The sequence below is a fragment of the Marasmius oreades genome, chromosome 3 (assembly GCF_018924745.1).
Source record: "Marasmius oreades isolate 03SP1 chromosome 3, whole genome shotgun sequence".
Classification (NCBI taxonomy): domain Eukaryota; kingdom Fungi; phylum Basidiomycota; class Agaricomycetes; order Agaricales; family Marasmiaceae; genus Marasmius; species Marasmius oreades.
In genome coordinates, this window is record NC_057325.1 from 1,271,427 (window position 1) to 1,298,439 (window position 27,013).

Here is a 27,013-nt window from a genome sequence, read left to right on the forward strand (position 1 = left end):
CTCCGAACCAGCAAGATTCACTTCTAGGCCCTCCACCTACCTGGCTCTCGGTAGCGAAGTAATCTCGGGGCGTACCAGAGTCGAACCTCCGCATACCACAGTTTTCCTGTGGTCATGAAGTATTTTTTCAAGCGCTTAAACGTGACGCTGAGTGCTGACACTGGAAAAATTTACATCCCACATGAATCTACAGTGAGATTGAAGAAGAAAAGTTCACACTAGGGCATCAGACCCCAGGTCCCGAATAGTCTCTAGATTTCAATAACTTTGGGCAGCCACTACTTGTGCAAACTTCATCAAAATTTCTTTGAGCCTTTCAGGCTGAGCTCGGTTCATTGCTATTTTAGAAATGAAATTATTGACATCCTTTCGATCGACCATCCCTAGGTAAAGTATGTACGAAGATTGAAGAGAAGCTCCACGGCTTTCCGAAAGATTTTGACCGAGGATAAGCAGAAGCGCACGTAAATCTTCAGATACTTGACGTTGGATGATGGGCAAAAACTGGCTAAAAAACTGGCACGCCATGTCCCCGAATTTGAGCGGTGTGATCTCAATCTAGGAATTGGTAAGAGGTGTCAGTCGATCTCGTATGGAGTTGACCACGGGGAGCCCCGGCTAACACAACCATTACCAGGACATGCTCTCCGTACTATGGCACAAGGAGGGCCTACCGCCACCGTGTCGTCCTCCCAGTAGCTGCAGGATAGGCTCGTACTTGCAGATTTGCGAGTCCGCCAACGTGAAGTTTTTCCTTCAAAAAAGATGGGATTCAGGTGACCTGCCTGGTCCGTGCAACTTGGCATCCGAAACACACGGGATCAAGGAGGGTGGCAGTAGCCCGTTTAATGTCGTTTACGATCTGTGAGATCACTGCTACACAAACTTGAACCCACAGTCTGGAAATTTAAGCAACACCCGCCTCCTTGAAGTACGAAATAAGGGGTCCTCGATGAATTCATATCATGCAAGATCATTTCGACTTGTGGCCCACACCTTATTTCAGTACGACCACTCGACCTGGAAGAGGTATGTATCATGCCACCTCGTCCTGTTACAACCCTGTGGGTGCCAGGGTAGCTCGTAGGGCCCATCGAGTTCCTCGACCAGCTCAATGACTCGTCTGGAGAACATTTTTCAGGTTTTTTTCTACTCCCGAAATGAAACGTCAAGGTACAGGACCAAGTGCTTCAGAAAAAGACATTATCGATAGCATTCCGTGACACTCGCGGACGATAAGAACGATCATGGAGCTGCCCAAGTCTAAAACGACCCAGAGCAATGAGAATGGACATGGATTGCGGCCAGCAGTAAAAGATCCGGATCCGCGAAGAGCAACCCATGCTAGTTACAGTCCTGCAGGTCGTCAATTCAGCGGAACTGGTATACATATGACTGTTCGCAGAATTCAGTACCATCGTCATATCATCGTGTTTGAGTCTTTGTAAACCGCGGCGACAGACGGACACGATTTCATCGCCCTATTACGCCCTCGCATATTTGAGAAAACCGCATTCCAAGAAATAGACCGTTGCCGGTAGCGTTAGTGGTTCAACAAAGGACGAGATTGACGCTCTGCGGAGTTTATAACTGAGAAGGGCGGGACGCTAGTTTGTTTACAATCACGGTTACTCACCTCAAATCGCCTTTTTTAGTGTTTAAAACCAAGAGTTGACGCCACTAAGGCGTGGTGGCAACACGAAAAGCGTCACTCCAACGGACTGGCTCATGCAAAGCCCCTGATATAGCATCTCCTCGAGGTCGTTGGAAAGTCATGGGCCACTCATTGTTAACCAAAACTTGTTTCATCCATAGTGCATACCTCCAAACTGTCGGGGTCCTGGAAGTGATGACGATTTGAAGGCACACGTCTAGTGGTAACTACCTCCGGAGTCCTGATTGTCATCACGACACCTAATTCTAGGACATATAAGCAGGTTTGAATGGTTCAGTGGAGAATTAAAAACGTAAAGACTGCGTCGGCACCTCGTATGACGATCGAACCCCTTCTTCATAGCCGCGCAGGACGTAGGGACGTACACCAGGCCTGATGAATAACGATGAATAACGGCTCTTGAGGTCTCGGTGATTGCTCACTGATATTGTTCCCGAGTATTTGTAACGCGTTAGGCCTCACAGCGACGGTGCTTGGCCCCATACCCAATACTGTGGTCGTTCGCAACCCAGTTTAGGAAAGGATAATCCCGTTCAAAAGGTAGTATGACTTACTGTATCGATGTTTAGATGTTTTCTAGTCTCGTAATCTCGAAACCTGCTGGAGAACGCGTTTCGATAGGACGGGGAAACGAGATGACACAGGGCCTCAAGGCTTCATGTTGGGGTCGGGGTGTAACGTGATAACAATATGAGGCCAGGCTGCGTGTACCATTGAGAGCGTTTCAAAGCGTCAGCCTGAGGAGCTAGGATGCTGATGGAAAATGAAAGAATTTCTGGACCGAAATCGCTGACCATGTTCCAAATTGTAGATAACATGACTAGTTTTCCGTCGGATGGGACGACGGCTTCAAGACGGGTTCTCCTGCTTTCCATCGAAGAAAATCTTGTGGAATCGCGAATCATACCGAACGAAGGGACGCTTCAGCCGCAGAACCTTGGGACGCCACAGGTTCTGCAATTCAGGGTCAACTGGCTTTGCGTACTACGCCAATGGTTGGTTTTGGTAATGAGGACTTTCCGCAAATAAAAATAAAAATAATCAGCCAACAAAAAAATCCTTCTGCAAGATTATTCACCTCGAGGACAGTGGTTGACAATACGCAACGTTACAAACGTCACATGTTACCCTACTGCCCAAATGTTCCCGCGATCTCCCTCTTTTCAATTTGCTGTTGTGAGCCTGCAGTCAATAACAGTACAGGATGTTTTCCGTGCGTCAAAGGTTCAAGGTCGTACAAACGACCGTCTTAAACAGTGCCGAAAGTATTTCACCTGAAGATGTCCCGAAAATCCTAACTTTCAATGAACTTGCGGACTGGCAGAGAGATAATGAATACATAGTGTCGGGTTATCGAAGGTGAGTATTGTAACTGAGGAAGTACAGACGCCGTTCATCAAGAATCTCTGCAATAGACTTCAGTATCACTGGAAAGGGTGTTTCCGCTCTGTTTATGCCTGCAAGTTGTCATACTTGAATCACTGTACCTACAATGACCAATCCTCTCCCAACTTAGATTTACACAACGAAACAGGTGCGCAGGTGCGCATTTTTTGATCAATTATACTCTTTATGACCGGACATTCTATCATAGTTAATATTCACAGCCATCTTTGGGGAGCCGTTCTGTTTTTCTATCTTCTCGTGGCGGAACGACCGATACATCTCACAACTAAACTGGCCGGCACCCTGGATTCTGCCGTTCTCTCCGTGTTTTTCGCTTCTGCGGTGGTCTGCCTCGCGGCAAGTGCTTTCTATCACACATTCACCTGTCATTCTGAAGAGGTAGTAGGCCTTTTGATGGCTTAAGCTTTAGACCTCGAGATGTATGGCTAATTATCCGACCTTAATAGGTTGCTTCTCGATGTCATTCACTTGACTATTCTGGCATCATCATCTTGATAGTGGGATCGTTTTATCCGAGTCTGTATTACGGGTTTTTTTGCGAGCCTTACCTTCAATTACTCTATATCACGTCAATAACACTCGTCGGTCTTGGTGGGCCTTTCGTTTGTTCATTGACATATGATTCTAAACTGTCAGTTTAACAGGCGCCGCCTACATCGTACTCGACCCAGAGTACGCCAAACCCACACATCGCGGGACACGCACTGGGGTCTTCGTTGGGCTCGGCCTTTGTGCAATATTTCCAGTGGCTCACTGGACTTTTGTTCATGGGATAGGCCAAATGTTTCGCGAAATGGGTTTTTCCTGGCTCCTCGTTTCTGGCTGTACTTACTTTGTCGGTGCCTTACTTTAGTAGGTGTGGATGTGGCTATTTTTGCGATTACGGTACTCATCAATCTTGAAGCGCAAACCGTGTCCCAGAACGCTTTCTACCCGGACGCTTTGACTATTTTTTTGCTTCACACCAGATATTTCACTTTTGTGTGATCTTCGCGGCGCTGGCACACTACGCATTCATCTTGACGGCGATTGAACACACATACACTCGTTTAGTATGCCTCGCAGCTCGCTGACAAGCCTAACAGGACGATTTGTCTGTTCCCTGCAGCGAGTAGATCGATAATTCTGTCGTATTCTAATCCAGGCTGTCAAGGTCAGCATCGAACTTGCAATATCATTTTCCGTGTCCCGCTTGTCAGAACTTTTCGGGACTGTCAGTTCACATCGCAAACCCCGGTCGAACAAAAATGGTCGCGGTAAATTAACACTTTCCCGCCCCCGTCCAGCTCGACCAAGGATCAGCGGCCTCAGCCCTTATTAAATGCCTGCAGGCTGACACCGTCTCAAGCTCTCGAACGGCTCTTTTCTTGGTATAACAAGACGTTATCTCTTTCTTGGCCATGATTTCATTTGAATTCAAGGTATTATTGTTATTGGGCCAATTACGGTCTTCAACCAAAGTTCCAGTCAAATTCTTGGACTTTCCTGTTATGGCAGAAAGCGGCAACGTAACTAACTCCGATAAGCAGCAGCCAACCCGTACCTCAGGATATTAGGGATTTACCTGAGGATGCTGAAGGACCATTATGTACGCCGGCGCATTGTATGCTCATGTCAATTTTTAATGTTGTGTGTGGGGGCAGAGGAGTCGTCGGGACTGGCTACTGTACGAGGGGTGGCGCGGGCGAGGGAAGAGGGCTGTGCCCGTATTCGAAAATCATTTAAACTCCGCCAGGCGGCGATGTGCAAAAAAAAACGACTGCGGGGTGCCGGGAGGGAGCCAGGCAAGGCGCTTAGCTCGGACAAGTCGGGGTAAGTTAACGTGCGCGGCGGAGTTTAAATAATTTTCGAATAAGGGCAATAATTTGATTTTAGTGTAGGGTAGGAATTGAACAGCCCTAAGAGGTTGATATTTTGGACTGATACAAACTCTTTACAGAAATTAACCAGTGCGGGGTCATTCTGGATGAAATCATGTCCCCCAATTGGCATCCTGCTCTGCTATGCGACAAAACGACAGCTGGCATGCTTGTGCTTCGTTTTATGGGATGGAGGCATGCGATTCAGAGGGAAAGCGGACTCGGAGGACGTCGGAGGAGGGTCTGGGAATTGAGAGAGATGCGCGCACGTCCAGGTCAAGTGAGTTCAAATCGGTCCTTGCAGGGGGCGTGGCATGTGACCCCGCCATCCGAACTCGGACAGCGGAAAAAGGTCTCTGGTGGCCAGCGACCATCCGGATGTTCTTGTTCTTTTTCAGATAGTCCGAATTGAACAAATTGACCGGTAAAGAGCCCTGTGGTACATCGTTCGTGCCGTTTTTGCATTGAATATATCGGCGGGACACTGACATCTATTCCAAAGAATATGGCAGTCACCCAGTCACAGTAAGTTACATCAAATCAACGTAGTAGCACGTGATTTCATGCTACAGATATACGTTACCGGATGTACAAATAACACGGTTGCACCACGACTATGAAGTATCCAGTAATGGACAGTTGCGAACGCACTGTCCCGTCCTCCTGGTATGATGCAAGTCAACAAGACGTGATCCAGCTATTCTGACCGTTCCCAGTCTCTAACTAGGCCGAATGCAAAAAAATTAAGCTGTTGAACGTCTTCAATGTGTTTGTTCATAGATGGACGTCGTCGATCATTGAAAGGCTGTGGATTGAATCTGGAGGTGCAATCCAGGATGCTCCCACGTGTTCCAAATCCTTTCCGTTTCGGGACCGACGAAGTTGGTGAATCTGGGTGCATGGTGGTGGATCTGATGATTTCCGTCGTAGCTTTGAATCGTACAGCTAATCTTCGTTGCCACACGCTCAGCCCAAGGTCCCCGGCGACACTATAAATTGGCATCCTGGACATGGTCGAAATGGCGATTCCATACCATCTCCCTTTGCTAGCGGCCCCGGGCTTCAGTTTCTCCTTCTGATATTTACCACTTCCCTTTGTCATGCCTTACACAGTAGGCCTTCAGGCTGCCGCCATTGCCCTTCTCTCTGCTGGTATCCCAACCATCTTCACTACCGGGATCATATTATTCTTCTTCATATTGTCTATTTTATCATCTGTTCAAAAAGATGGGCCTGACGCACCCGCGTCGCTACCTGGCCACTCCATCTTCGCCATCATTCCATTCTTTCGCCGACGCTACGACTTCTTGAACTGGGGCTTCCAAGCCACTGGACAATCCGCCTTTCAGTTTTCTCTTCTGCGGGTAAGCATCATTCTATATTCATCAAACTCGATTTAATGATCGACCATTCCATGCAACAGAACACCGTGGTCGTTGTGTCCGGGGAATCTGCCAGGCGAACATTTTTCTCTGCAAAGTCTCTCGACCTCACGGAAGGTTTCAAAATCTTATCGGGAGCCGTGGGTCCTCATTCTTTTATTCCTAGATTACCCCTAAAGTTTGCCAATTTTCCCGTAGATTCCCATGGTGCGCGGCGTCACGTCAGATCTCCAAACAAAGCGCGTTAGTTTGATCCATAAACGTTTGGCGTCTGCGCAACGGCACGAACATTTAAGCACCCGTGAATATCCAGTTCCCATCATGTTGTTCATCCGCTTATCCCTCTGAATAGTTTTACCCGTTCTTTTGGCTGATTGTCGAAGAATGATGGAGTCTTGGGGAACTTCGGGCGTCTTAGATCCCTTCGAACGGGTATACGAGGTGAGTGATTTCTGGCTTTAACCTAATTAGCTCTACAATTATTGATTCTATCTGGCATAGCTCGTCTTCCAGACAACCGTCCGTGCTTTATCCTGTTCTGAGATTTCCGACGACCCCGCACTGGTCGCGCGTCTGAAGAACCTTTACGATAAGTTGGATACCGGTACCACACCCGCGACTGTCTTGGTCCCCTGGCTACCCACACCCGCTATGCTTCAAAAATTATGGGCAACGAGAGACGTATATGACATCGTCACTGCGGCCATTGATGCTCGAGAAAAGAGTGGCATCGTCAGAAATGACACGCTCCAAATGCTCTTGAACGGTAAAGATGAGAAGCTAGTTGTTGTCGGTGTACGTGTTCCCCTTTCCCGTCTGAAACCCTACTGACAATCACACCTTACAGTTCATCATGGGGTTGCTGATTGCGGGAGCTCGAGCGACCGGAACGACAGGTTCGTAATGTTCTTTCTTGTCGGGCTCTATGTCTAACAACCGGCTGTCATCCTTTCAGCGTGCTGGATCGCCACATTTTTGGGCGGCCATCCAGATTGGCGCATCAAAGCTAAGGCAGAAGTAGAGCTGTTGCTCGAGTCTGCGAGTCTCTCAGTAGGGGAAGACAAGTCGGCAATCTCTGCTCGCCTTGCCACGATACCTTTGGAGGCTTGGGAGGGACAGACCCCCGTTTTGGACTCAATCATCCGAGAAACCCTCAGGGTTGCCCAACCTCACACAGCAATGCGACGTAACTTGGGCCCTGAGATGTATATCGATGGAAGGTTGATCCCTCAGGATGCATATGTCGTCTACCCGTTCAGCGACGTGCATTTGGATCCTGAGATTTACCCCGACCCTTGGAGGTTCGATCCTGGCAGGCCGGTCGAGTCAGATGTTAAGTCTAATTACAATTACGTGGGCTGGGGTGGAGGTGTGTTGGTTTTGTCACTCTTTATCTCGAAAATGTATCTCTGACTGTACTCTTCAACTTCTTACAGGTAAAACAGTCTGTCTCGGGCAACGCCTCGGGAAGATTGAGCTCAAACTCATCACCGCCATGTTCCTCCTAGGTTTTGAACATCACGTTGTTGACGGCTCTGGAAAGCCCGCGGATCCTCTACCAACTCCGAACTGGAATGATATTCTTTTTTGTCGCCCACCGCCTGGTTCCTTCGGTTTGAAATACGAACGAACTAAAGCCACTTTGTGAGAGGAAATTTTTGAACTTCCTCCCCTTCGTTCGTTTTCTTGGATCTTGAACGTCAGGACTCTGTCTGCATAACTTACAATACACAACGGTCCCGGATTGACCGCAACTCGGACTTACGCTAGCATCGTTGGGAGTTTTTGGAATCACACCCACCCCCCACCCCTCTTCGTTCGTTTCTTGGACCTTGGACCTCAGGACATCCTACTGCCTTCATTACAAACACACAATTTACGATTTATAACGGTCCCGGATTGATCACGGCTTATGCTAGGTTAGCATCATTGGGTTTTTTGAAATCACTCAACATTATCTATTCCTTCTTATGACCATTTACTAGCAATTATTGTAACTATTGATATATTAGCATTCGTTGTAACATACATACCCTGTTTCTTGTAGTAACTAATGGCAAATAGACTATCATCTAACCAGAAATGCAGACTCCCAAGTTACATTATTGAAATGTTAACGTATCTTTTGAATCAACGCCAATTGTCCGTCCTGTATTCTCTAAAGCCTTGTCCGCCTCCATTCTCTCCTTCAACCTCTCCTTTAGTTTCGTGAGAGTCAGATACTGCTTGTCTCTCGCTATCAGTTTTCTCCTCTTCTCCCCAGGCTGTTGCCAGTTGCTCTTCAAGATCCTCCTAACCGCTTCCGGGCTGATCCTGAATTTCTGAGCGAGAACTGGGGTAGAGAATTTCTCCTTGTCCAGATGATACAATTCTCGAAGCCCTTCCATCGCCTCACGACTCAGCTTTTTAGGTGGGTTCCAACCTTCAGGAAAAACGCGTTGCATGGCCTTTCGATGTGTTTTGTATTCAGATGGCGTCGGAATTTTCGAAGGTTTTCGACGATGCAAAGGGGTCGGGTTACGCCTGACTCGGTTTACCGCATCGTTATCTTCGGATAAGTCAACTGGAAGATCGTCGTCGTCGAGAATAGAGCGAGGAGATGAAGGAGTGGACCATTTTTTGAGAAACTCTGACGATGAAGGAAGAGAGTAGAAGCGGTGAAGAAATAGTCTGTGACACACTCCAGAGCCAATAATGCGGCCACCGAGAGACATGGACCCGTACAAGTGACTTGTAGACTTGCCGCGTCGAGGTCGATGTTGAGGTCGAAGGACAACGTCGAAATTGATTAAGTAAGAAGCTGTGAGCGCCCCATATGGTGTTCATCACCGTCCCTTCAAAACTCTTACCATCATTTCCTAGTTTCTTCCCAATTGTTTCTCCCAATGGCCGACCTAACGGATCCCAAAATCAATGAAGGTACTTGTGGTCACCTCATCTTGTTCTTCTAGGTTGATATTTCCAATCATTGCTCTTTAGCTTATCTCGATGTACGCTCTGACAAATCTGATACGAACTGGCTTCTACTGGATTATGAGGTAGCATATCTCGTATCACCTACCCTCCGAGATACAAATCAGATGATAGTCTCTGTAGTCTGATGGTTCAGACAAGCTTCAAGTCGCCCAAATTGGCACAGGAGGTCTTTCCGAATTGAGAGAGGTTCTCGACGAATCCAAAGCATCCTACGCCTATGTGCGCGTGCAATACTCAAACGACAAAGAATCCAAACGGGAGAAGTTTGTCCTAGTGGTGCGCAACTCCGTCAATTTCGCTACTTCCACCTAATCCCTCAGGCTCCTCTTACTCACTACGGAGTGACTTCTTTCAGGTTTGGATCGGCCCACGTTGCAAAGTGATGAGGAAAGCCAAGGTACGCGTCCATCCCGCAACCGCCCGATTCCAACCTGGAAGCTATTAACATTCCTCAGATTTCGGTTCATTCCGCTGATGTCAAAAATGTGCTACGCGTGTTTTCTATTGAAGTTGCGGCGCGAGAGAAAGACGATTTGAACGAGGATCCCATCGTTGTGAGGCTTAGGAAGGTGCGGCTTTACGTTTCACGTATTGAATTGGGCTACCGAATTTTTCTAACTTTCTGATCAAACAATGGTGGTATATTGATTACCCAGGCAGGAGGCGCGAGTTATGACGGTGTTTGATTGAGGTTGCCCCGACTATTTCGACGTATCGGTGAGCATAATGCTAAAGTCGTGCGTCGCTTAGTTTTGCTGGAGTGGAAACATGGGTCGCGTCCGCTACTTCTCAATCACTTTCAAATTCCGCTCATTTGTTTCTTTCTGATGTACTTGGTAGGTAATAATACAGGACTTGGCACTGAATTCCCTTCTACAGCCTCAAGGACCCCATCAAGCAGCTGTGTTTGAAGGTTTAGCTTCTAGCACGAATTTCGACAGATCGTCTATGCCCTCTTCTTCAAGCCTCATGCCCATCCATTCCGACATGGGTTTCGCTCCAAGTTTCTTCTCATAAAAATCGATCGAGGGTTGATTCCACTTTGAAGTCGTTGAACCGATGTATCATTAAGCGTGCAAGGGGAATGAATTTTATATTCGGGATTGCGTTAAACTTGTTTTCACGTTGCGAGAACACGCGAACGCACCTTGAGGACGGACCAATCCAACCTCGCACAATTCTATTCAGAAAGAAAAAAAAGGCAGTTTATGTTAGCATCGCTGTTGGGTAGTGCAATGGAAGTCCTCGGGGTTTAAACATAAAAAAGAGGTTGAAAAGTTTAAAAAATTGAGAATAGAATGCCGGCTAATGTACCTTTTCCTTTGCAATTTTTCCGAGCTCTCCAAAAAGCGCCTTCCCAACGCCAAGATTCCTATATTCGGGCGTCACAAACAGATCCTCCAGCTAAACGCAGGAAAATGTTAGTTACAGAGCGTGCGTGCCGGAGATAAAATCGGATGAAGGGACCAATCTATACATAACAAGAATTTAAAAAATAAAACAGTAAACGCACGAATAAACTCGGGCGACCAGTCCATGTCGAATAGCTGAAAAAGTACAAGGCCAGACCTATGGCGTTCCCTGGTGCCTCCGAAGTCCCAGTGATGGCTAACAACGCGTAGGCAAACGGAGTTTCGAAAAGGTTCTTGCGCAACTGGAGGTTATTATATCAACGATGAATTTTTCAAGATCGAGTCATCGTAGCGATGAAGTTGGGGTGCAGGCCATGCACTCACAAGCTCTGGGGTAGTTTTGACAGCATCGGGTTCTTTCTCGTAGATAGCCTGTCCACAAGCCCGTTGCCGGAATACCTTTGATGAATAACAGGCAAAAAACCTACAAGATCGGTGATCAGGCGCAGTATAGCATCCTGTAACAGGAGCGATGGTATGTTTGAGAAGGGTGATTCAGAAACTTATGAGAAGAAAAGCCGTACGACATCCCGGGGAGTTGCAGGACGAGTGTGGAATGGAGGGATGGTCATGGTTCCTGTCTTCGAAGTCTTCAGCAAGTCCAGCACGGACCGGCAGTGTCGGCATTGACGGCGAATGTGGCTGAGCTCGACTTGTTGTATACGTGTGTTTGGTCTAAACCTTAATACACTTTCGTAGCACAATCCACGACAGACCGTTTATCGGTCATCTTGTTCCACGCCCGTATCATCCATGGATCCAGCAAAATTGGCCAAGCTCCAGGCTCAGGCGGCAGGCAACAGGATTGGTGAGGGCTCTGTCTTTTCCCCGGTCAAAAATACATCAGATCTGACTGGTGAACATATTTTCTTCTTCATAGGCGGCAAGGGAACCGTACGCAGGAAAGTCGTGCGGAAATCAAAGCCCGCGTCGGCTCAAGACGATAAAAAGTTGCAAGGGGCCCTTAAGAAGTTGAATGTACAACCGATTCCCGGGGTTGAGGAGGTTAACATGTTCAGAGAGGACGGCAATGTGTTACATTTCACAGCACCAAAAGGCGCGTTTTGTTCATCTCTTTATTCGTTCATTCTCCTTACAGTGTTCCCCTTTACATAGTCCATGCCGCAATACCGGCTAACACATTCGCCATCTACGGGGTCGGTCATGTGAAGGAACTTACAGAGCTTGTTCCCGGAATCCTTAACCAGCTTGGTCCCGATTCTCTCGCATCGCTCCGAAAGCTGGCAGAGTCGTACCAAGCGATTCAACAGAGTCAGCAACGCCCGCCGAATGCGGCCACTGCTCAAGAGGATGATGATGATGACGTCCCTGATCTCGTTGAAAACTTTGATGTGGAAGCTGACCAGAAGGTTGCTGGACTCGACTAGACATTGGACCATGATTGCAATTACACGTGAAGGACTCAACGGTAGTGCAATGGACCTGTGTTTGAGGTCGTTTGCTTGACATTTAGTTTGGGAGTGTACGAGGGTTTCGTTCGCGATACATAAAATTGTGATTCTGCAGTCAAAATGTATTTATGTTTCCTTCATCCTGCCATCCAAGTCCGGGCTTTCACCCTATCCCTCAGTTCTCAGTCACGTTGTACGCCTTCAAATGGACCCTCAAATATCACCGAGCGTCTCGATCTTGATTGTTCAACCGTTTCCCACTGTCTGCGTTCAAGTTGTCACGACTGTCTGTTTCATCTACAAATTTACTCAATTCTCACAATTAGTGCATTGCCCTTATGATTCGGAGTCTTTCGAAATGGAACGGATCGCATTCGAGTCGTGGACCTTGGCACAATGAGATCTACGGGTCCTTCCTTGAATCCCGCAAACCCATCCTAGGGTCCTTTCTCGAATCCAGGATTCGCGCCGCATGAATACTGGCGTACGCATGCGGTCCCGCAGAAACACATTCATGACCGGCACCCATTATGAAACAGGTTCGATAGATGTGGCACCAGATCCAGCCGTTCATTTCTCGCCTTTCTCGTCAGTATGCTAGAACGCCCAGGCTTCGGGGATTCGGTGTTGTCTATTGACTTGTAAACACGTCCGTGTAACAATCAAACCACAAATCGCGATAATTATAATCTCGTGATCGCGAATGAGACCTTAGCTAACTACGGATGTCATTATGCTAACTCTCTATTGGGTATCGATCCATTTTATTTGGGAGTTCTAGGGGCGTCTGGAAGAGATCTTCTCCATCTCGGATTTGCAACGTCGCGGAATGAGTTGCTTGGTTGAGGATTCGAGGGCTGTATCAGTATCGTCTCTCGGATGCACTATCCGTGAGGGAACATACTACGGGAAACTTCTCCAACCTGGAATGTCAGCTGGCTGTCCCCCGGCACTCCGACAGAAACGTGAGGTAGACTTAGATCGGTTTCGATAAGATATTAGAGAAGGAACAATAGCATCGCGGCAAGGGAGCGTACGTTCTGGAACATAGCTTCGTTTAATTTGCAATGGCCGAGCGTGATCGGTTGAGACTGACTAGAATGAAAGGGTGAGTCCGGAATCAGTGGGAGTCGAGATTTGAACGGGCAATCGTGTCGTCCGATCTATTAGTACCACAGAGTGGCGAGTCCGTGAACGCGGAAGGAAGTAGCGGTAAGTCGCCACTCTCCGTAGTGGTCAGACAAAGTCCACCATACCTCAACAGATAATGCGAGGCGTGCACATGGAGGAGACCATGCAGGAGTCGCCCGTGAGGTTATTATGGAGAAGGGGATGGGTGGGGCATGTGGGTGTGTCTCTTTGATAGGAATGAAACCTCGGTGACGAAGGAGGAGGTTAATGCATTGTCTGATGAATGGTAACCGATATGAACCGAGTGCAGGGCAGTGTAAAATAGGCCCTTTTCCGATTCTGAGGAAATTGAATATCATCCTTAGATCCTGCAGTGCCTTTAGCGAGAACAACACGACCTTGAGAGTGTCGGAAGACATCACAGTTCAGAGAAACATTTCAAAACGTTCCGAGGTTGATAAGTGTGCCAAAAGAGGCAAAAGCGAAAGGTCCTTCCGCAATACATTCTTGCCCGTAGGAGCCAAGACCAAACCTATCTGCGATGACACCCGACAGTGATTTAGGGGCGAGGTATACTGCTACAAAGATTGCATATAAGGGTCATTCTCGCATATGGTGGAGAGTGACCGTGATGCAGGTTCGAAATATTCAAAATAGATCGAGCGGTATATCGGAGACAGGATGCTAGTTTCCTTTAGTCAACGAAGTCCCCCCGACGCTGACATACTCGTCTTCAGGACCATGGCTACCCATCACGCAGAGCTGAATCTCCGAGACCGTAAAAGTGCCCATATCCACTGGTATGACCCGTTCTGTAGGTATTGACGCAGGCTCAGAAGGCGGATTTGTCCCAGAAGAGCCTTGAATTGCACATGGAATCGTCGCTGGATCCCTTGAGGGGTCTAATGATGAACTAGTAGCGACAGGCTCTACCGCCGCCACTTGCGTTGTGGTTGGGAACGCCTGTATGCTCCGTAACGGAGCAGAGCGTAAAATATCATCGAACGAAAACAGGATATGTCTTTTTGACGAAGGTTTTCGGTAACTAGTATTGATTATCGTGCAATGGAGCTTGACAAGCGATGGTTAATGAAGAGAACGTTGCCTCACATATAAAGATCTACCTTTAAGGGTCGTTGATCAGTGATATATCCAGCAGCTTTGAACGTTCTGTGCACGAGGTCTTCACAAACCAATTCAGAATCTACTGACAAAAAGGTCTCACAATATGAAGCTCACCACAGACACGTTGGAGCTTCTCTCGATTTTCCTTTTCCTCGGGGGTTTCCTCATCAACAACTTGTTCTATGGGGCTCACCCACAGCACTCTGGCGCCCTTTTTCGACTCAAACACCCCGAGTCTCTTCAAGGGGACTTCTAGTGGGCCTTCGTTCGACAATTGGGGCTGGAGAGAGTGCAATAACTCCAACGCAGATTCAATCGTCTTCTTGGAGGTTTTCTCCGAATCGGCTGTATGTTCGTTAGATTTTTCCAGTGTCATAACACCCAAAGTGAGGTGCAGTCGCCTGGGATTAATGACGATGGACGGATCGAGACCCTTGATTGCATCCGGGGTCTTTTGAAGCAGTAGCAGAGCACTTTGAAAGTTACCAACCACGCCGCGTAGCTGGGAATGTTGACCCTGGATATGGATACGTCAAAAAGGACGACTGGCGGAATGGTTCAGGTGAGCCTTACGAGCGGTAAGGAGAGGACTTCAAGATTGTCAGGCATCAATTGAGCTTTCATTTGAAAAAATTGGACACACAGTGGGTAGGTCTCGTCATTGAAATCCCTTTCTTTTGCTCCAGCGGCTTTGTCCAAGCTTCTACTGTTGCTAATGATGAGCCTTCATTCCCACCTGATCTCCGTCGATACTTGACGGTAGAGCTCGCTAGAGATGTAGAACCATTGGCACAGACACGGATAAAACGTTTTAACTTACAGCCGACAACTTGGTTCATTATCCGAATGGCTGCGGATGTGGATGGTGTGATCTGACCATCGGAAGCTCGTGACCGTGGCAACTTGGGTGCGTCAGGTGTTCTGTGGGTTTCGATTACATCGACAAAAAAAATCTGAGGGTTTCAGGATGGCATTGCCATTGGCATGTAACGACATGTCCTCCCCCGGCGGTTGTCCATGGTACGGTGGTGTTTAGTCAACGTTCAACGTCAGTACGTGCATGCTTTCCTTTCGTCATCATGCTTTATCCTAGTCACCGTATCGACACTGACAACGATGATACGTACTACTAATTATTACTGTTGCGCTATACTAATTACCTTTGTTCTCGAGATAGATAGATAGATAGATTACACGGTATGGTCCCACACGGGAACCACCGGCACTGCTATACAACCCCAGAGCGAGCTCACCCCTCTTTGGAGGCGGTAGACTATAGGGAGTACAGCAGCGTCGTACTACTCTACACATTAACGCAAGTTAGACAAACAGCTAGTGTACCGTAGTACTGATACTAAATTGGAGAACATTATTCACGATCATCGTCATGTGATCTGAAGTCACAATCGTCGCTGTTGACATCCGCCATGTCCTCCTCTGCACTATCCTCCCCACTGTCGCCGACATCCTCCTCAAACCACCGAAAACCTTCCATAAGTTTGCGCTGCCATAGGGTCACTACTTGATATACGAATTTCGCCGTCCGCGCAACCAGGTGCCACGAATAAATACATCCTTTCAAAAATTCGAATGCTTCGTCGTCTGTCAAATGTGCGTTGCTATGTTGTCGGGGCGGCAAAGACGCCATGAATTGTTCACGTAACTCTGATAGCTCTTCATCTGCAGGGCACACCAACATCACATGCTCAGGAGTCTCGTAGTGTGCACCACACGACCGACAAAGGTAGAGAAGACGATCATCGTGCATGTTCGGCGTACGAGATGGGGAGGCCCTAAACACACACGGTACCCAGCCACCCAGCAACAATCGCGTAAGAGAGATGCGATGTTTGTAGTTAGGGACGTTCGTCAAGTAATGGCGAAGGTGGAGGGTATGATGCGTTGGAGGATCGTCACTGATGACGGGATCCACGGGCTCTCGGCGATTTTGGATGAGAGAGAGTCGAGAGAAGGTGTCGACGTCGTTCTGTAAGTTCCGACAGGTCATAGAGCTCAATTTCCTGATCAAATCTTTAATGCCCATATCAGACAAGTCCTCCATCAATGGCAATCGAAGAGATAGACCCGAGCGATCCGACGATCTCGAGATGAGGAAATCGAGGTCCGCCATCCACGATGTCAAGCCTGCCATACGAAGGCGGTTACTAGCATGCAACGCCAACGTAGTAAGGTGAACTCCTCCGGTGGCAGGTGGCGGGCGTGTAATGAGATAGAGTAGAAATCTCAATGCAAGGATAAGCCGTCGTTGTCGAATAGGAAATATCGCCGTTTCTGTGAATAGGATGGATCGGATGGAGTGGCTCCCTAGATGAAGCATACGGCGAAGAAAGTTCACCTGAATGTCGTCCAGCTTTCGTGGGCCATCAACACCGACATCGAGAGCCACCTCACAACCACTAATAAGATGGCAGTCAACCAGTGCCGTGTATAGGTTACGACATACTGTGGGGGGGAAGACGATGTCGGCCCACTAGCCTGTCAGTTCCGAGCACCCCTTGTGCAGACGCGATGGCAGATTTGGCCTTTGCGTGATACAGATCGGAGAACATATCCCTACTCGTTGAAGAGAAGTTAACCCCCACGTATTTGTAGGTGGGCACAATCTGTAATTGCATGCCTCGTATCAAGAAGCGTGGTGGTTCTTGAGGTAAATTTCCAAAGATCATAACCTTCGATTTCTTCGGATCGAGAGCCAGGAAGTTATCGTAGCACCAACCTTCCAACTGTTTGAGATGCCTGTGCAAGCCCTGTACTGTACGGGACATGATGACCATGTCATCTGCATGCTCAAGATGAGAGATATGAGTTCCTTCGAGGTCTGCGTCGTCAGGGTCAAGTGGGAAGTCCAATGTAGCCAGATACAGGTTCCAAAGAATAGGAGAAGCAGGGTCCCCAATCAGGACCCCTGAAAGTGACTTGAAGTCGTCTGAAAGTTGATCTTCCAATGAGATGAGATATCTCATCTTGTCGTAAACCATCCGAAGCCAATCGAAATAGTGGCCTGTAAAGCCGTAGTGCTCTAGACGATCCCAAAGTGCGGGTTGATTAGTTGACGGGAAAGCATTTGACACGTCTACAAAGGCAACATAAAGCGGTTCCCCGACTGATAAAGTTTTCTCTATTATGGTGCGTAAGATAAATGCGTTGTTGTTGGTGCGATAACCTTCACGAAACCCATTCTGGGAATGTGGTAATATCCCGGACTGTTCTGCCGCGTCGGACAGCTTCATGTGTACCAGAAGCATGGCAAACTTCAAGAAACAGCTCTCCAGTGCAATAGCACGATAGTTGCCTGGATCAGACGTATCCTTCCCTGGCTTTGGAATCGCAACAATCAGAGTCGTCAGCCACGCTGTGGGTGCACCCCCAGAATTGAGGCATGCATTCAATAGCTGGCAAATATCCCCATTATCCATCTCCATGATCTGAGAGTAAGGTGTATCATCAATCCCAGTTGTTTCCGAGTGATGACGCCGGTAGAGGTAAGTCTTGACGCGCTCCACATCCTCAGCCGTAACATCATGATTCAGTACAGAGAATTGTGAAGGGCGGGTGGGGGTAACACGAGTGTGAGAAGAACTCCTATGCTGTTCCAGCTTGACCTTGTTGAAGTTCGATTTATCTGGGTCAGGGGGATTCATGCGCGGTACAAATACTCTCTGGAGCTGAGTCACTGTGGTTGAAATTGGCGGTGCACGTGGATAACGCAGGCGTTTGTGCAGTGTCCAAGGTGTCTGCTTCGACTAGGAACGTTTCTCTGTCTGGGGGTGCCACCGGGGATGGGTAGATTAATTCTCCCATCTCGTCATCTCGATCATAAACTACCTCCATAAAATGAACCTGTTTGTGGTTGGACGGATAGGTGGAAGGTTTACGAGGGGAGCGACAAGCCTTAGCGTAATGACCGAGTTTGTTACAACGATAACAACGTACCCTTGAATGGTTCTGATTGGTATTTCCATTTTCGAACTTCTCCTCCCCCTCCAGACTCCGAAAAGCCTCCTGGCTTTGTTGGAGAATACATCCGATAGCGTCATCTGATGCATCACAATCAATAACAAACAAGTGCCAAGGGACTGGATGAGACAAAATCGGAGCTGATGTGAGTTTGTTCTTTAACGTTACAAATGCTTTCTCACATTCAGTAGTCCAAGCTATGGGGGATCGTTTTTTCGGAGCACCTTGCAAAAGGTCATAAATCGGCGCTGCTATCTTCGCGAATCCTTTGATGAACTTGCGATAGTATCCGGCAATGTTCAAGAATCCACGAACTTCCGTAATGTTTGCTGGACGAGGCCAATTAACAACCGCTTCTACTTTTGAAGGATTCGGCTGCATACCTGATCCATTGACAACATGTCCGAGGTATACAATTTCTCGTTTCGCCCATTCGCACTTCTTTTCGTTCAGTACTAAATCATGCTTGTTTAGAGCAGTAAGTACCTCTTCTACGTGCAGAAGTTGATCTTTGCGCACTTAGTATCCGGATAAACAAGTACGACATACTCCATCATTCATCATATACTATATTCGACATTTCATCTATTCTACACAGAATGTCATCGACGTCACAGCGAGATTCGCTTCTCGAGGACCTTGCACAAGTCGTCACTCCCGAAGCATATCAGGCTCTCGAGCCTATCCTTCACAGCCTCGCCTCCGGTGTCACTGAAGCTAAGAATGGCACTGAACTCCGAACCGACCAACTTATCTCCGCTATTGAACAAGCCTTCTCGAGGGTTAACATCAACGTCAATAACCCTCAGGCTAGTGGCAGCAGCAGCACCGCCATTCCCAGACCCACCTCCCTACGGGTTACTCTTCCTACCTTCCATGGTCAGCGATATGAGAACGTCCGAGCATTCTTTGCACTTACGGAGGACCAACTCTTGCTGAACCATATTCCAGAGACGGAATGGAGTAGTGCGACGGCTGCCCTACTTCGTGACAATGCACAGACATTTTATCTAGCAAAACGGAGAGAGAAGAAAGGAGCAGCGTTGAATTGGCGTGAATTTAAGGATGCGATGTTTGCGGAATTTGATTCACCAATTCGAGTTGATGAACTGAGAGCGAAAATGATGGCGATAAAATTTAATGGAGATGTCACGGGCTATATTCAGCGTTTTCAGCGACTGGAAATGCAGATTGAGGACGAACAAATGACGTACGGGGACCGTCAGTTTTACTTCATTCGGAACCTCCCTGACGATTTGGCGATTCATGTTCGTAGGAACCAGCCAAAGTCTATGTCCTCTGTTTACGAGGCTGCCAGATTCTGGGAACAACTTCATGGTTATCGTTCCAGAAAGAATAATGGTAAATCTCACCATAATGCGAGGAACCACCGCTCATCACATTCCTCTCATTCAGTCAATAATAATCCTACGACGAACAACGAAGGTGTAGTAGCACCTCCGATTCCGGTTTCTACAGAAGATACATCAGCCCCGATGGATCTTGATAACTTCGAAAATGGAAATACCAATCAGAACCATTCAAGGGTACGTTGTTATCGTTGTAACAAACTCGGTCATTACGCTAAGGCTTGTCGCTCCCCTCGTAAACCTTCCACCTATCCGTCCAACCACAAACAGGTTCATTTTATGGAGGTAGTTTATGATCGAGATGACGAGATGGGAGAATTAATCTACCCATCCCCGGTGGCACCCCCAGACAGAGAAACGTTCCTAGTCGAAGCAGACACCTTGGACACTGCAACTGAATTGGAATCTTCGGAGTTGGAGACAATGGACTCAGCATTTACGGGAGTTGAGGAATCGATGTTGGAGGTGACTGGACAGGAGGAACCCGAATTGGAGTCGCATTTTTTACAGGCCGCTACTCCTAGTGGCAATCAGTGGGATGACGAAGGACTTCCCGTTTATCCTGTTAAAATCAAAGATAGGCGACCGCTTTTTGGAACCTCAACAATGACCAACACTTACGAAGCCATCATTGATGGTGGGACTCCTGACGACTACATCACCTGACAAGTAGCAGAAGATGAAGGTGCTACATTTTTCCCCATCAGACGTCGTCCAGTTACGGGAGCGGGCCGAACGTACATTAAATGTATGGCTCGCTTTGCATTGAAAATTGGACCCATCTGGGAAGAAAGGTTAGCGTACGTATTGGAAAACGGTTCAGGGTTTAGATACGACCTTATCCTAGGACGAAATTGGATGAAACGCCATCAAGTCGTTCCTATCTGGACCGACAACTCTTTCCGCATCACCTCTCCACAGCAAAAAGTCACTTACTCCATATTTCCTATACGGGTTTCCACTCATAGCAGAACGCAAACTGCCTACCCGTTGGAATCATATTGTTTGTCACCCGAAACTGGTCAGATTTTTCCATGTGATCAATGGGAAGATGAATTTGGAGGACTAGAGTGTAGAAGGGACGGCGTCGACAAAGGGAGATGACGGGGGGAAAAGACAGAAAGGCTCCTCGTATTCGTACATAACTAGTACTATATAAGGAAATACAGAATATGAAATACATCTATCTCGGGATGGACGGTGATGTCGGAGCGACCGCAGCCAACAATGATCGGGCCGATCCTCAACATCGAGTCTCCGTGTACAGTAGTATAAGGCCACCTCTACCGCCTCCACAAAGGGGTGGGTAGTACTTGTCCCCGTGTGGGACCCTAGTAGCTATCTATCATTGAGTGTACTTCAGTCAGGCCCTGTCGTCGTTCTCAGTTCTTCTTTAGCACACCGGTAGATTGGTATGTAGTATAGTATTATGGGGGTTATTTGTACTGCTGATTTTTACACGATTAAAGCAATACAGTCACCCTTATCTGCATTGTATAGGACTGTATGGATTGTATGGGAGGCATCGACGGTGAGAGTGCGACTTCATTCGAGTTGAAAGGGCAAAAGCTTTTACGTCGAGCCAAGATGATTTCCGGGTGAGGGTCATACTAACGTAACTAACTAAACTAGATTTAGGAAAAGTAATTTGAGGGATTTACATGCCCTGCCGATTTATGCGGTTTGAGCCTACTACCTTACCTTTTGAGCCTAGTCGATTGGATGAAAGTCGTTGATGACAGAGACACTTGTGCAAGGCCCCCGTTTTGCCATACATTGGGGTATGTAAGGGCGCATGGAGATGTATGGACCATAGTACATCTCCATACGATTGCGACTTCGTCATTTCGGTACAGTATTATGTCAAAAAATCCTCTCACTTTGAACTCTCACTAGTGTACTATAAGCGGGTCGTTGTTTTCTAGTGTAACGAGATTTAGAATTGAACATCCAAGTTGGGTTCCTGCGCCCGCCGTCAATTTAAATTTGAACGCTAATATTAATCAAACCCCGGCCCACGGTTACTGTTGTGGCGAGCCTACTGAACTCACACGTTTCTCTTATATACCGTATTCAAGTCCATCCCAAATGATGACTGGATTATGCCTCTCAAGACCTTTCCCTCGAACGCCTTCAATAATGTATACGCTTTATCGCTCACTGTCTCTCTCGCAGCGATATTAGCATTCTGGCTCTTCCCTCGCAATCGTAACTTTCCTCCTAGCCCAGGGCGCGCACTTCCCTTCCTAGGCCATCTACATATCATGCCTACCAAGAAAACCTGGCTCACCCTCTCCCAGTGGTCAAAGGAGCTAGGTACGTCCTTCGTCGCTTGTCCTCCCTTGTTGGCCAACCTTCAATCCTTCGCAGGGCCAATTTTCCATCTCAATATCGCTGGTCAAAATATAGTTGTCCTTGGAAGTCACAAGTCAGCCTCGGATCTTCTGGATCGTCGTTCAGGTGCTATACTTGTTCGCGTTCTATTTTCACTATCAGTTAACTTCCCTTCGACGTGACTCAGCAATCTACTCGGAACGCCCCCGTAACATCGTCGCAGGAAAACTTATCACTGGGGGTATGGTGTTCGCATTTGAGTCCCATAATGCCTTCTGGAAAAGAATGCGGCGTGCTGCCCAAGAGTGAGTTTCACATGTTCCTGTTCACCTTGCCATCCATTGTGATAATCTCAACTCTCGGTAGGGCTTTGACCAACGTGAAGAGGTACTGTCATATCCAAGAGAGGGAGGCCTATATTCTTTGCCATCAAATGTTGCAAAAGCCAGATTATTGGGATGACCATCTCCGGCGGGCTAGCAACTCCGTAATGCTTGGCATAATCTATGGTCTGCCGCCAATGTTAGACTCGTTGAATCCGAACATCCGACGCGCCAATGTCTACGTACAGAAAGCACTCGCGGCTGCCGTTCCTGGTGCCTTTTTGGTGGAATATCTACCTTGGATGATGTACCTGCCCAGGTGGATGTGCGCTTGGAGACGGTATGCAGAAAGTATTTTCACCAGAGAATCTGTCTTGTTTGAAAAATTCTTCTCGGATGTTGTTGTTCGTATAGTGAGTGCTTTGTGCCCTTGATAAAGTATGACTTGATACGATTATGTCCTAGCACAAGGGAACTCAGATTCCGAGCGCTGCCTCCTCATTCTATGAAAACAAGGAGAAACTGGGCATGACAGACAGAGAGGCTGCATGGTGTGCCACGACGCTATAGTATGAAAACTTCTTTGCCTTCGTTTACCTTCCCATTTTGACCCGGATCTTCATAGCACAGCAGGTGGAGAGTCGGTAAACATTAATCCTGCAACATATTTCTGCTGATCCAAGCGAGCTGATACTGTAACATGTTTAGACGTCTGGTCAGATGTCTTGGGTTTTAATGAGTCTTGTTCTTTACCCTGATGTGCAGAAGAAGGCTCAAGAAGAAGTCGACCGTGTAGTCGGCAGGGATCGTATGCCGACATTCAAGGACCTAGAGCCGGAACAAATGCCTTACCTCAACGCGCTCCTCAGGGAAATTATGCGATGGAGAAGTATTGGTCCATTATGTTGGTCGTTTTCTTAAATCCTAAGACATCACGATGCTGAGCTGCTACGGTAGGTATACCACATAGGCTGAAGCAGGATGATTACTACGAAGGATATTTTTTACCGAAGGACACAATTGTCATTCCCAATGCCTGGTAAGCCTCCGTGTACGCTCCTCACCTGAACCTCTCTTCATTCCTAGTTATTTCAGGGCGATGAACCTTGACGAAAATGTCTGGGGTCATGACGCCGAAGAGTTCAGGCCAGAACGGCACCTCAATGAAGATGGGAAATTGAAACAAGCTCTACCTGATACGCATGAAGAATCTCATGTTACTTATGGTTATGGTCGTAGGTCAGTCTGCACTTGATTCCAGTCACTTTGTCGCCTCTGAATATTCACCCAGAATATGTGTTGGTCGCAACGTCGCGAACAATTCATTGCGCATCAATACAGCATGTGTTCTGTGGTCTTTTAATTTGAGGCCTAGCACTGACGATAAAGGAAACTTCATGCTTCCGGACCCGCATGCGTACCTTGACGAAGGTCTTGTGATGTAAGCCTCTTCTTGCCACCTCGATGTTTCTGAGTGCTCAAGGATTTTTTTGCGCTCTAGACGTCCCGAACCATTCTTATTTTCCCTTGAACCACGCCAGGACGACGTCATCACAGGTATCGCTCATACCCTGGAAGCTAGAGGTCTGACCGTGTAGCTTGAGGAGGGACTAGTTTCATTACGGTTATTGCCTCATGGTGACGGTAACACGATGTACAAAATGGAGATACTCACTGTGCGAGTTTTGCGTTGTAGGCCAGTAAGTTCTCACGACATGCATTCCTTTGTAAGTATAAGGGTCGACTCTCGAGGGAAGTTGGAGTGTCCGACTGCTGATATCCTCGTCTGAATACTTCCCATGATGGCGGAGATAGTCCTTAGCAGTGTCAATCGGGACTTACTTCAATTTTGAACATCGTCGTGGGTGCATCAGCTCTCTGTAACTGTGTTGTACTGTTTGTAGGTCTCACTGCAGGCGTGGGATTTCTTTGCTTTCGGAACGCGCGCGTCACCGGCGTTCTGAATGAGCATCGGCCGCACTCAATTGGAAGTCGCCGTCATGCCGTAACGCCCAATTGTACTTACTTTCTCGAACAGAACAGTTCTATTCAGAACAAACAAACATGGACCCTACACCGTCCTGTGTGTGCTCTTCATTTGCACCGAAAACAACCTTCGTTTCACCCTTCACCCCTCACCATGAAATCATCCATTTCTCTGCGGTTCGTTGTCATTGGTGCCAGTGTAGCAGGCCTTTCTTGTGCATATCTGTTACAACAAAGTGGCCATGAAGTGCTTGTGCTAGAGAGATCTCGCAGGGCGGAGGCAAGCACTTTCCATCTCGAATCTTCTCCCAGAAGCCAACCGACCGACAGAATCCAGACGGTGGTCTCAAAGTCCCTCCCAACATGGCTCGCTTATTACATCTCTTTCCTGGAACAATGGAGATGTTGAAGGAGAAGGCAACACTGTGTTCTGGGTACGCTAATCGGATATGACGATAGAATGTAACGTCGTTTAATGATATTTAGGGTCTATTTCCTCGCAGGTAAACCACGACAATCAACTTCCAAGTCTCTGTTAACTTTACCCCGATAATTACAGGAGAGTCCTCCAAATTATTGGGCCGAATGATCTTCAAAGAAGAAATCATGTCTGATTTGGGTAGTGACTTCTACATAGTTGCGGTATGCCCTCTAGCTCTCATCCACTCCATGAAGCTGAACGCCGTTCACCTTTCTAGTATTCCGACTTCATTGCACACCTCTATAACTTGTGTATCAGTTCGGGAGTTCGTATCAAACATGGCTTTATCGCCAAGAATGTTGTCGCCTCTTCAGATTCACCACCAGTAGTGGTGTCCGAATCTGGTGTCCAAATCACTGCGGACTTTGTGCGTTATAGTGACTCCTCTGCTTATGACACTTTCGAACGTTGCCACAGGTCGTAGGTGCAGATGGAAGAAAAAGTATAACCCGACAAGCTATTCCCTCAGAGGAACAGGAGTCCGACGATGATTTGTTGGAATTCCACATTCCCAACGGTAATAAGCGTGCAACACCGAAGACAGAATTAACTCCACTACTTGCGTTGGTATTCAAAACCTTTTTTTAACCGCCCAATTCTGATTCCGCTCCCGCTTCAGTGCCAATGTTACAATTCCCATATCTCTCATGAAGGATGACCCCCAGCTAGCGCCTCTGACACGAGATGACCGAGTACGTATGGAAACTCCTTTTCTACCGTGAAGAGTACTAGAAAGTCTTTCTTTGAAGTTCGTTGTATGGACAGGGAATGGAAGTTCCGTAGGGACTATATGCGTAAGCACATGAATCCAGGCTATGTTTGCTACCTCCGCTCACATCTAACCATAGTGCGGCGGTAAATTCGTCTTGACATACAACACGCGTCCTCCAGGACCAAATGATAGGGACCTTGAATGGGATGACGCTGCTCCGGCGTCAACCTTCCTCGAAAGGCTCAAAGACTATCATCCTCTGTTCGTTTTGTTTTGTTTTCAACCACCGATGTATCACTAAACCTGGATACGGTTACAAATATAGGGTGCGAAAAGTGGCAAGACTCGCTAAATCGAGTCATTGGACCATCCAAGTTCCAAAGGATCGTTCAAGGTTTACCAACCCTCAAAATAACGTGGTCGTCATCGGAGATGCAGCCCATACTCTACCAGTAAGCCATCACCTTAGCCAGGATTTAATATCAATTCCGACCGAGCCTTGTGTTAGATTAATGCCACCCATAGTTGGTGAGTCCCACGTACAGTTGTTAGCAGACGAAGTCCTTACACTATGACACCGTGATAATAGTTCCGGAGCGGTCAGTGTACGTTCCAAGCCTAGTTTTCGCCACTCATCCGTTTCCATAGATGGAGGACGCAGTGACATTTGGATATCTTTTCTCCCACCTCAGGTCTCGTAATCAAGTCCCACTTTTCCTCAACGGTTATAACCATATTCGAGGAGATCGTACAAAAATGAGTGAAGAGCTGGAATTTGCTGGCATCTCCCTCGTTTCCATACCGCCAGGCCCTCAACGAGATGCGAGAGACTCAGCGTTGGGGATGACTCTTCATCTCGAAGGAGCAGATGATGAAACTCTTGCTCGAGTGTGGGGAGACTACGTGAGGGCATTCAACTATGATGCAGTGGATGCGGTAGATGAATGGTACATGAACTGGGCCAAACCTTTACATAGCGCGGCGCACTCCGCGTACTAATGGGTTCTAAGCCATATCGAATTCGGAGATCCGCTTCGACTCGGCTGTTCTCGCAGTAACCATTGCTATGTCTTTCGCACTCGCCTACATCCCTATCTATGTGCCCGTTATTCCTGCTTGAAAGTCTTGCTATCAGCTCGCAAGATGCGGATCACCCGAATAGCGTGTCCGATGGTACAAGGCTCTAGCCACAGAAAGGTGTATATATGTAAATCCATCGGTTCATTATTTACAAATCTAGTTAGTATGATCAACCTTCACCCCGCGTTGCACTTTCAATGAATGGTTCCAGTTTCGTAGAATTCCCAGCGAATCCTAAACCGGGTTCATTTATCGATAAATCAGATTTTTCTGGGTACTTTCTGAACGAACTAAAAGCCGCCTACGACATCTACCGTGTTCTATCGCCCACACTCCCCCACACTCCCCCACACCCACGGAAAGGCGCGTG

General features: G+C 47.6%; 9 protein-coding genes across 10 annotated transcripts; 6 read left to right on the forward strand and 3 right to left on the reverse strand.

The window, feature by feature from the left end:
• The first annotated feature begins 2,812 nt into the window (after positions 1-2,812).
• E1B28_005737 (uncharacterized protein) lies at positions 2,813-4,442 on the forward strand. Of its 2 annotated transcripts, none has more exons than XM_043150317.1 (8): positions 2,813-3,034; positions 3,091-3,134; positions 3,192-3,209; positions 3,270-3,460; positions 3,529-3,673; positions 3,727-3,934; positions 3,987-4,235; positions 4,301-4,442. In XM_043150317.1, the coding sequence occupies exons 1-7, from the start codon at positions 2,880-2,882 to the stop codon at positions 4,153-4,155; spliced, it is 930 nt and encodes a 309-aa protein (XP_043011404.1). In that variant the 5' UTR covers positions 2,813-2,879; the 3' UTR covers positions 4,156-4,235; positions 4,301-4,442. The 2 variants fall into 2 exon arrangements, with proteins under 2 accessions (XP_043011404.1, XP_043011405.1); XM_043150318.1 differs by having other exon boundaries at positions 2,813-2,888; positions 2,956-3,034; positions 3,987-4,442.
• Positions 4,443-6,041: 1,599 nt separating this feature from the next.
• Positions 6,042-7,971, forward strand: E1B28_005738 (uncharacterized protein; the record flags this gene model as incomplete). Its single annotated transcript, XM_043150319.1, has 8 exons — positions 6,042-6,305; positions 6,365-6,463; positions 6,522-6,624; positions 6,676-6,764; positions 6,825-7,118; positions 7,171-7,219; positions 7,279-7,692; positions 7,760-7,971. 8 exons carry the CDS (start codon positions 6,042-6,044, stop codon positions 7,969-7,971), a joined length of 1,524 nt encoding a protein of 507 aa, XP_043011406.1.
• A 349-nt stretch (positions 7,972-8,320) lies between these two features.
• E1B28_005739 (uncharacterized protein) lies at positions 8,321-9,100 on the reverse strand. The gene has a single exon (XM_043150320.1). It carries the CDS (start codon positions 9,035-9,037, stop codon positions 8,426-8,428), a length of 612 nt encoding a protein of 203 aa, XP_043011407.1. The 5' UTR covers positions 9,038-9,100; the 3' UTR covers positions 8,321-8,425.
• Positions 9,101-9,208: 108 nt separating this feature from the next.
• Positions 9,209-9,985, forward strand: E1B28_005740 (uncharacterized protein; the record flags this gene model as incomplete). The annotated part of the gene is made up of 6 exons (XM_043150321.1): positions 9,209-9,242; positions 9,303-9,361; positions 9,420-9,575; positions 9,655-9,696; positions 9,755-9,868; positions 9,956-9,985. 6 exons carry the CDS (start codon positions 9,209-9,211, stop codon positions 9,983-9,985), a joined length of 435 nt encoding a protein of 144 aa, XP_043011408.1.
• Positions 9,986-10,096: 111 nt separating this feature from the next.
• On the reverse strand, positions 10,097-11,319 carry E1B28_005741 (uncharacterized protein). Its single transcript, XM_043150322.1, has 7 exons — positions 11,236-11,319; positions 11,140-11,169; positions 11,036-11,083; positions 10,813-10,953; positions 10,614-10,703; positions 10,447-10,479; positions 10,097-10,339 (listed from the first exon to the last, which is right to left on the reverse strand). Exons 1-7 carry the CDS (start codon positions 11,281-11,283, stop codon positions 10,193-10,195), a joined length of 537 nt encoding a protein of 178 aa, XP_043011409.1. The 5' UTR covers positions 11,284-11,319; the 3' UTR covers positions 10,097-10,192.
• A 66-nt stretch (positions 11,320-11,385) lies between these two features.
• On the forward strand, positions 11,386-12,742 carry EGD1 (Nascent polypeptide-associated complex subunit beta). Its single transcript, XM_043150323.1, has 4 exons — positions 11,386-11,519; positions 11,592-11,768; positions 11,828-12,245; positions 12,303-12,742. The coding sequence occupies exons 1-3, from the start codon at positions 11,465-11,467 to the stop codon at positions 12,097-12,099; spliced, it is 504 nt and encodes a 167-aa protein (XP_043011410.1). The 5' UTR covers positions 11,386-11,464; the 3' UTR covers positions 12,100-12,245; positions 12,303-12,742.
• Positions 12,743-13,429: 687 nt separating this feature from the next.
• Positions 13,430-15,230, reverse strand: E1B28_005743 (uncharacterized protein). Its single transcript, XM_043150324.1, has 5 exons — positions 15,023-15,230; positions 14,953-14,969; positions 14,494-14,896; positions 14,379-14,437; positions 13,430-14,325 (listed from the first exon to the last, which is right to left on the reverse strand). Exons 1-5 carry the CDS (start codon positions 15,216-15,218, stop codon positions 13,939-13,941), a joined length of 1,062 nt encoding a protein of 353 aa, XP_043011411.1. The 5' UTR covers positions 15,219-15,230; the 3' UTR covers positions 13,430-13,938.
• A 6,595-nt stretch (positions 15,231-21,825) lies between these two features.
• E1B28_005744 (uncharacterized protein) lies at positions 21,826-24,805 on the forward strand. Its single transcript, XM_043150325.1, has 12 exons — positions 21,826-22,043; positions 22,098-22,187; positions 22,249-22,366; positions 22,428-22,797; positions 22,850-22,953; positions 23,010-23,028; positions 23,093-23,288; positions 23,342-23,423; positions 23,480-23,623; positions 23,676-23,825; positions 23,886-24,650; positions 24,701-24,805. Exons 1-11 carry the CDS (start codon positions 21,830-21,832, stop codon positions 23,980-23,982), a joined length of 1,584 nt encoding a protein of 527 aa, XP_043011412.1. The 5' UTR covers positions 21,826-21,829; the 3' UTR covers positions 23,983-24,650; positions 24,701-24,805.
• On the forward strand, positions 24,525-26,562 carry E1B28_005745 (uncharacterized protein; the record flags this gene model as incomplete). Its single annotated transcript, XM_043150326.1, has 13 exons — positions 24,525-24,650; positions 24,701-24,804; positions 24,857-24,873; positions 24,930-25,012; positions 25,069-25,218; positions 25,269-25,414; positions 25,471-25,543; positions 25,601-25,645; positions 25,700-25,824; positions 25,889-26,015; positions 26,072-26,091; positions 26,153-26,162; positions 26,212-26,562. The coding sequence occupies 13 exons, from the start codon at positions 24,525-24,527 to the stop codon at positions 26,560-26,562; spliced, it is 1,377 nt and encodes a 458-aa protein (XP_043011413.1).
• Positions 26,563-27,013: the final 451 nt, after the last annotated feature.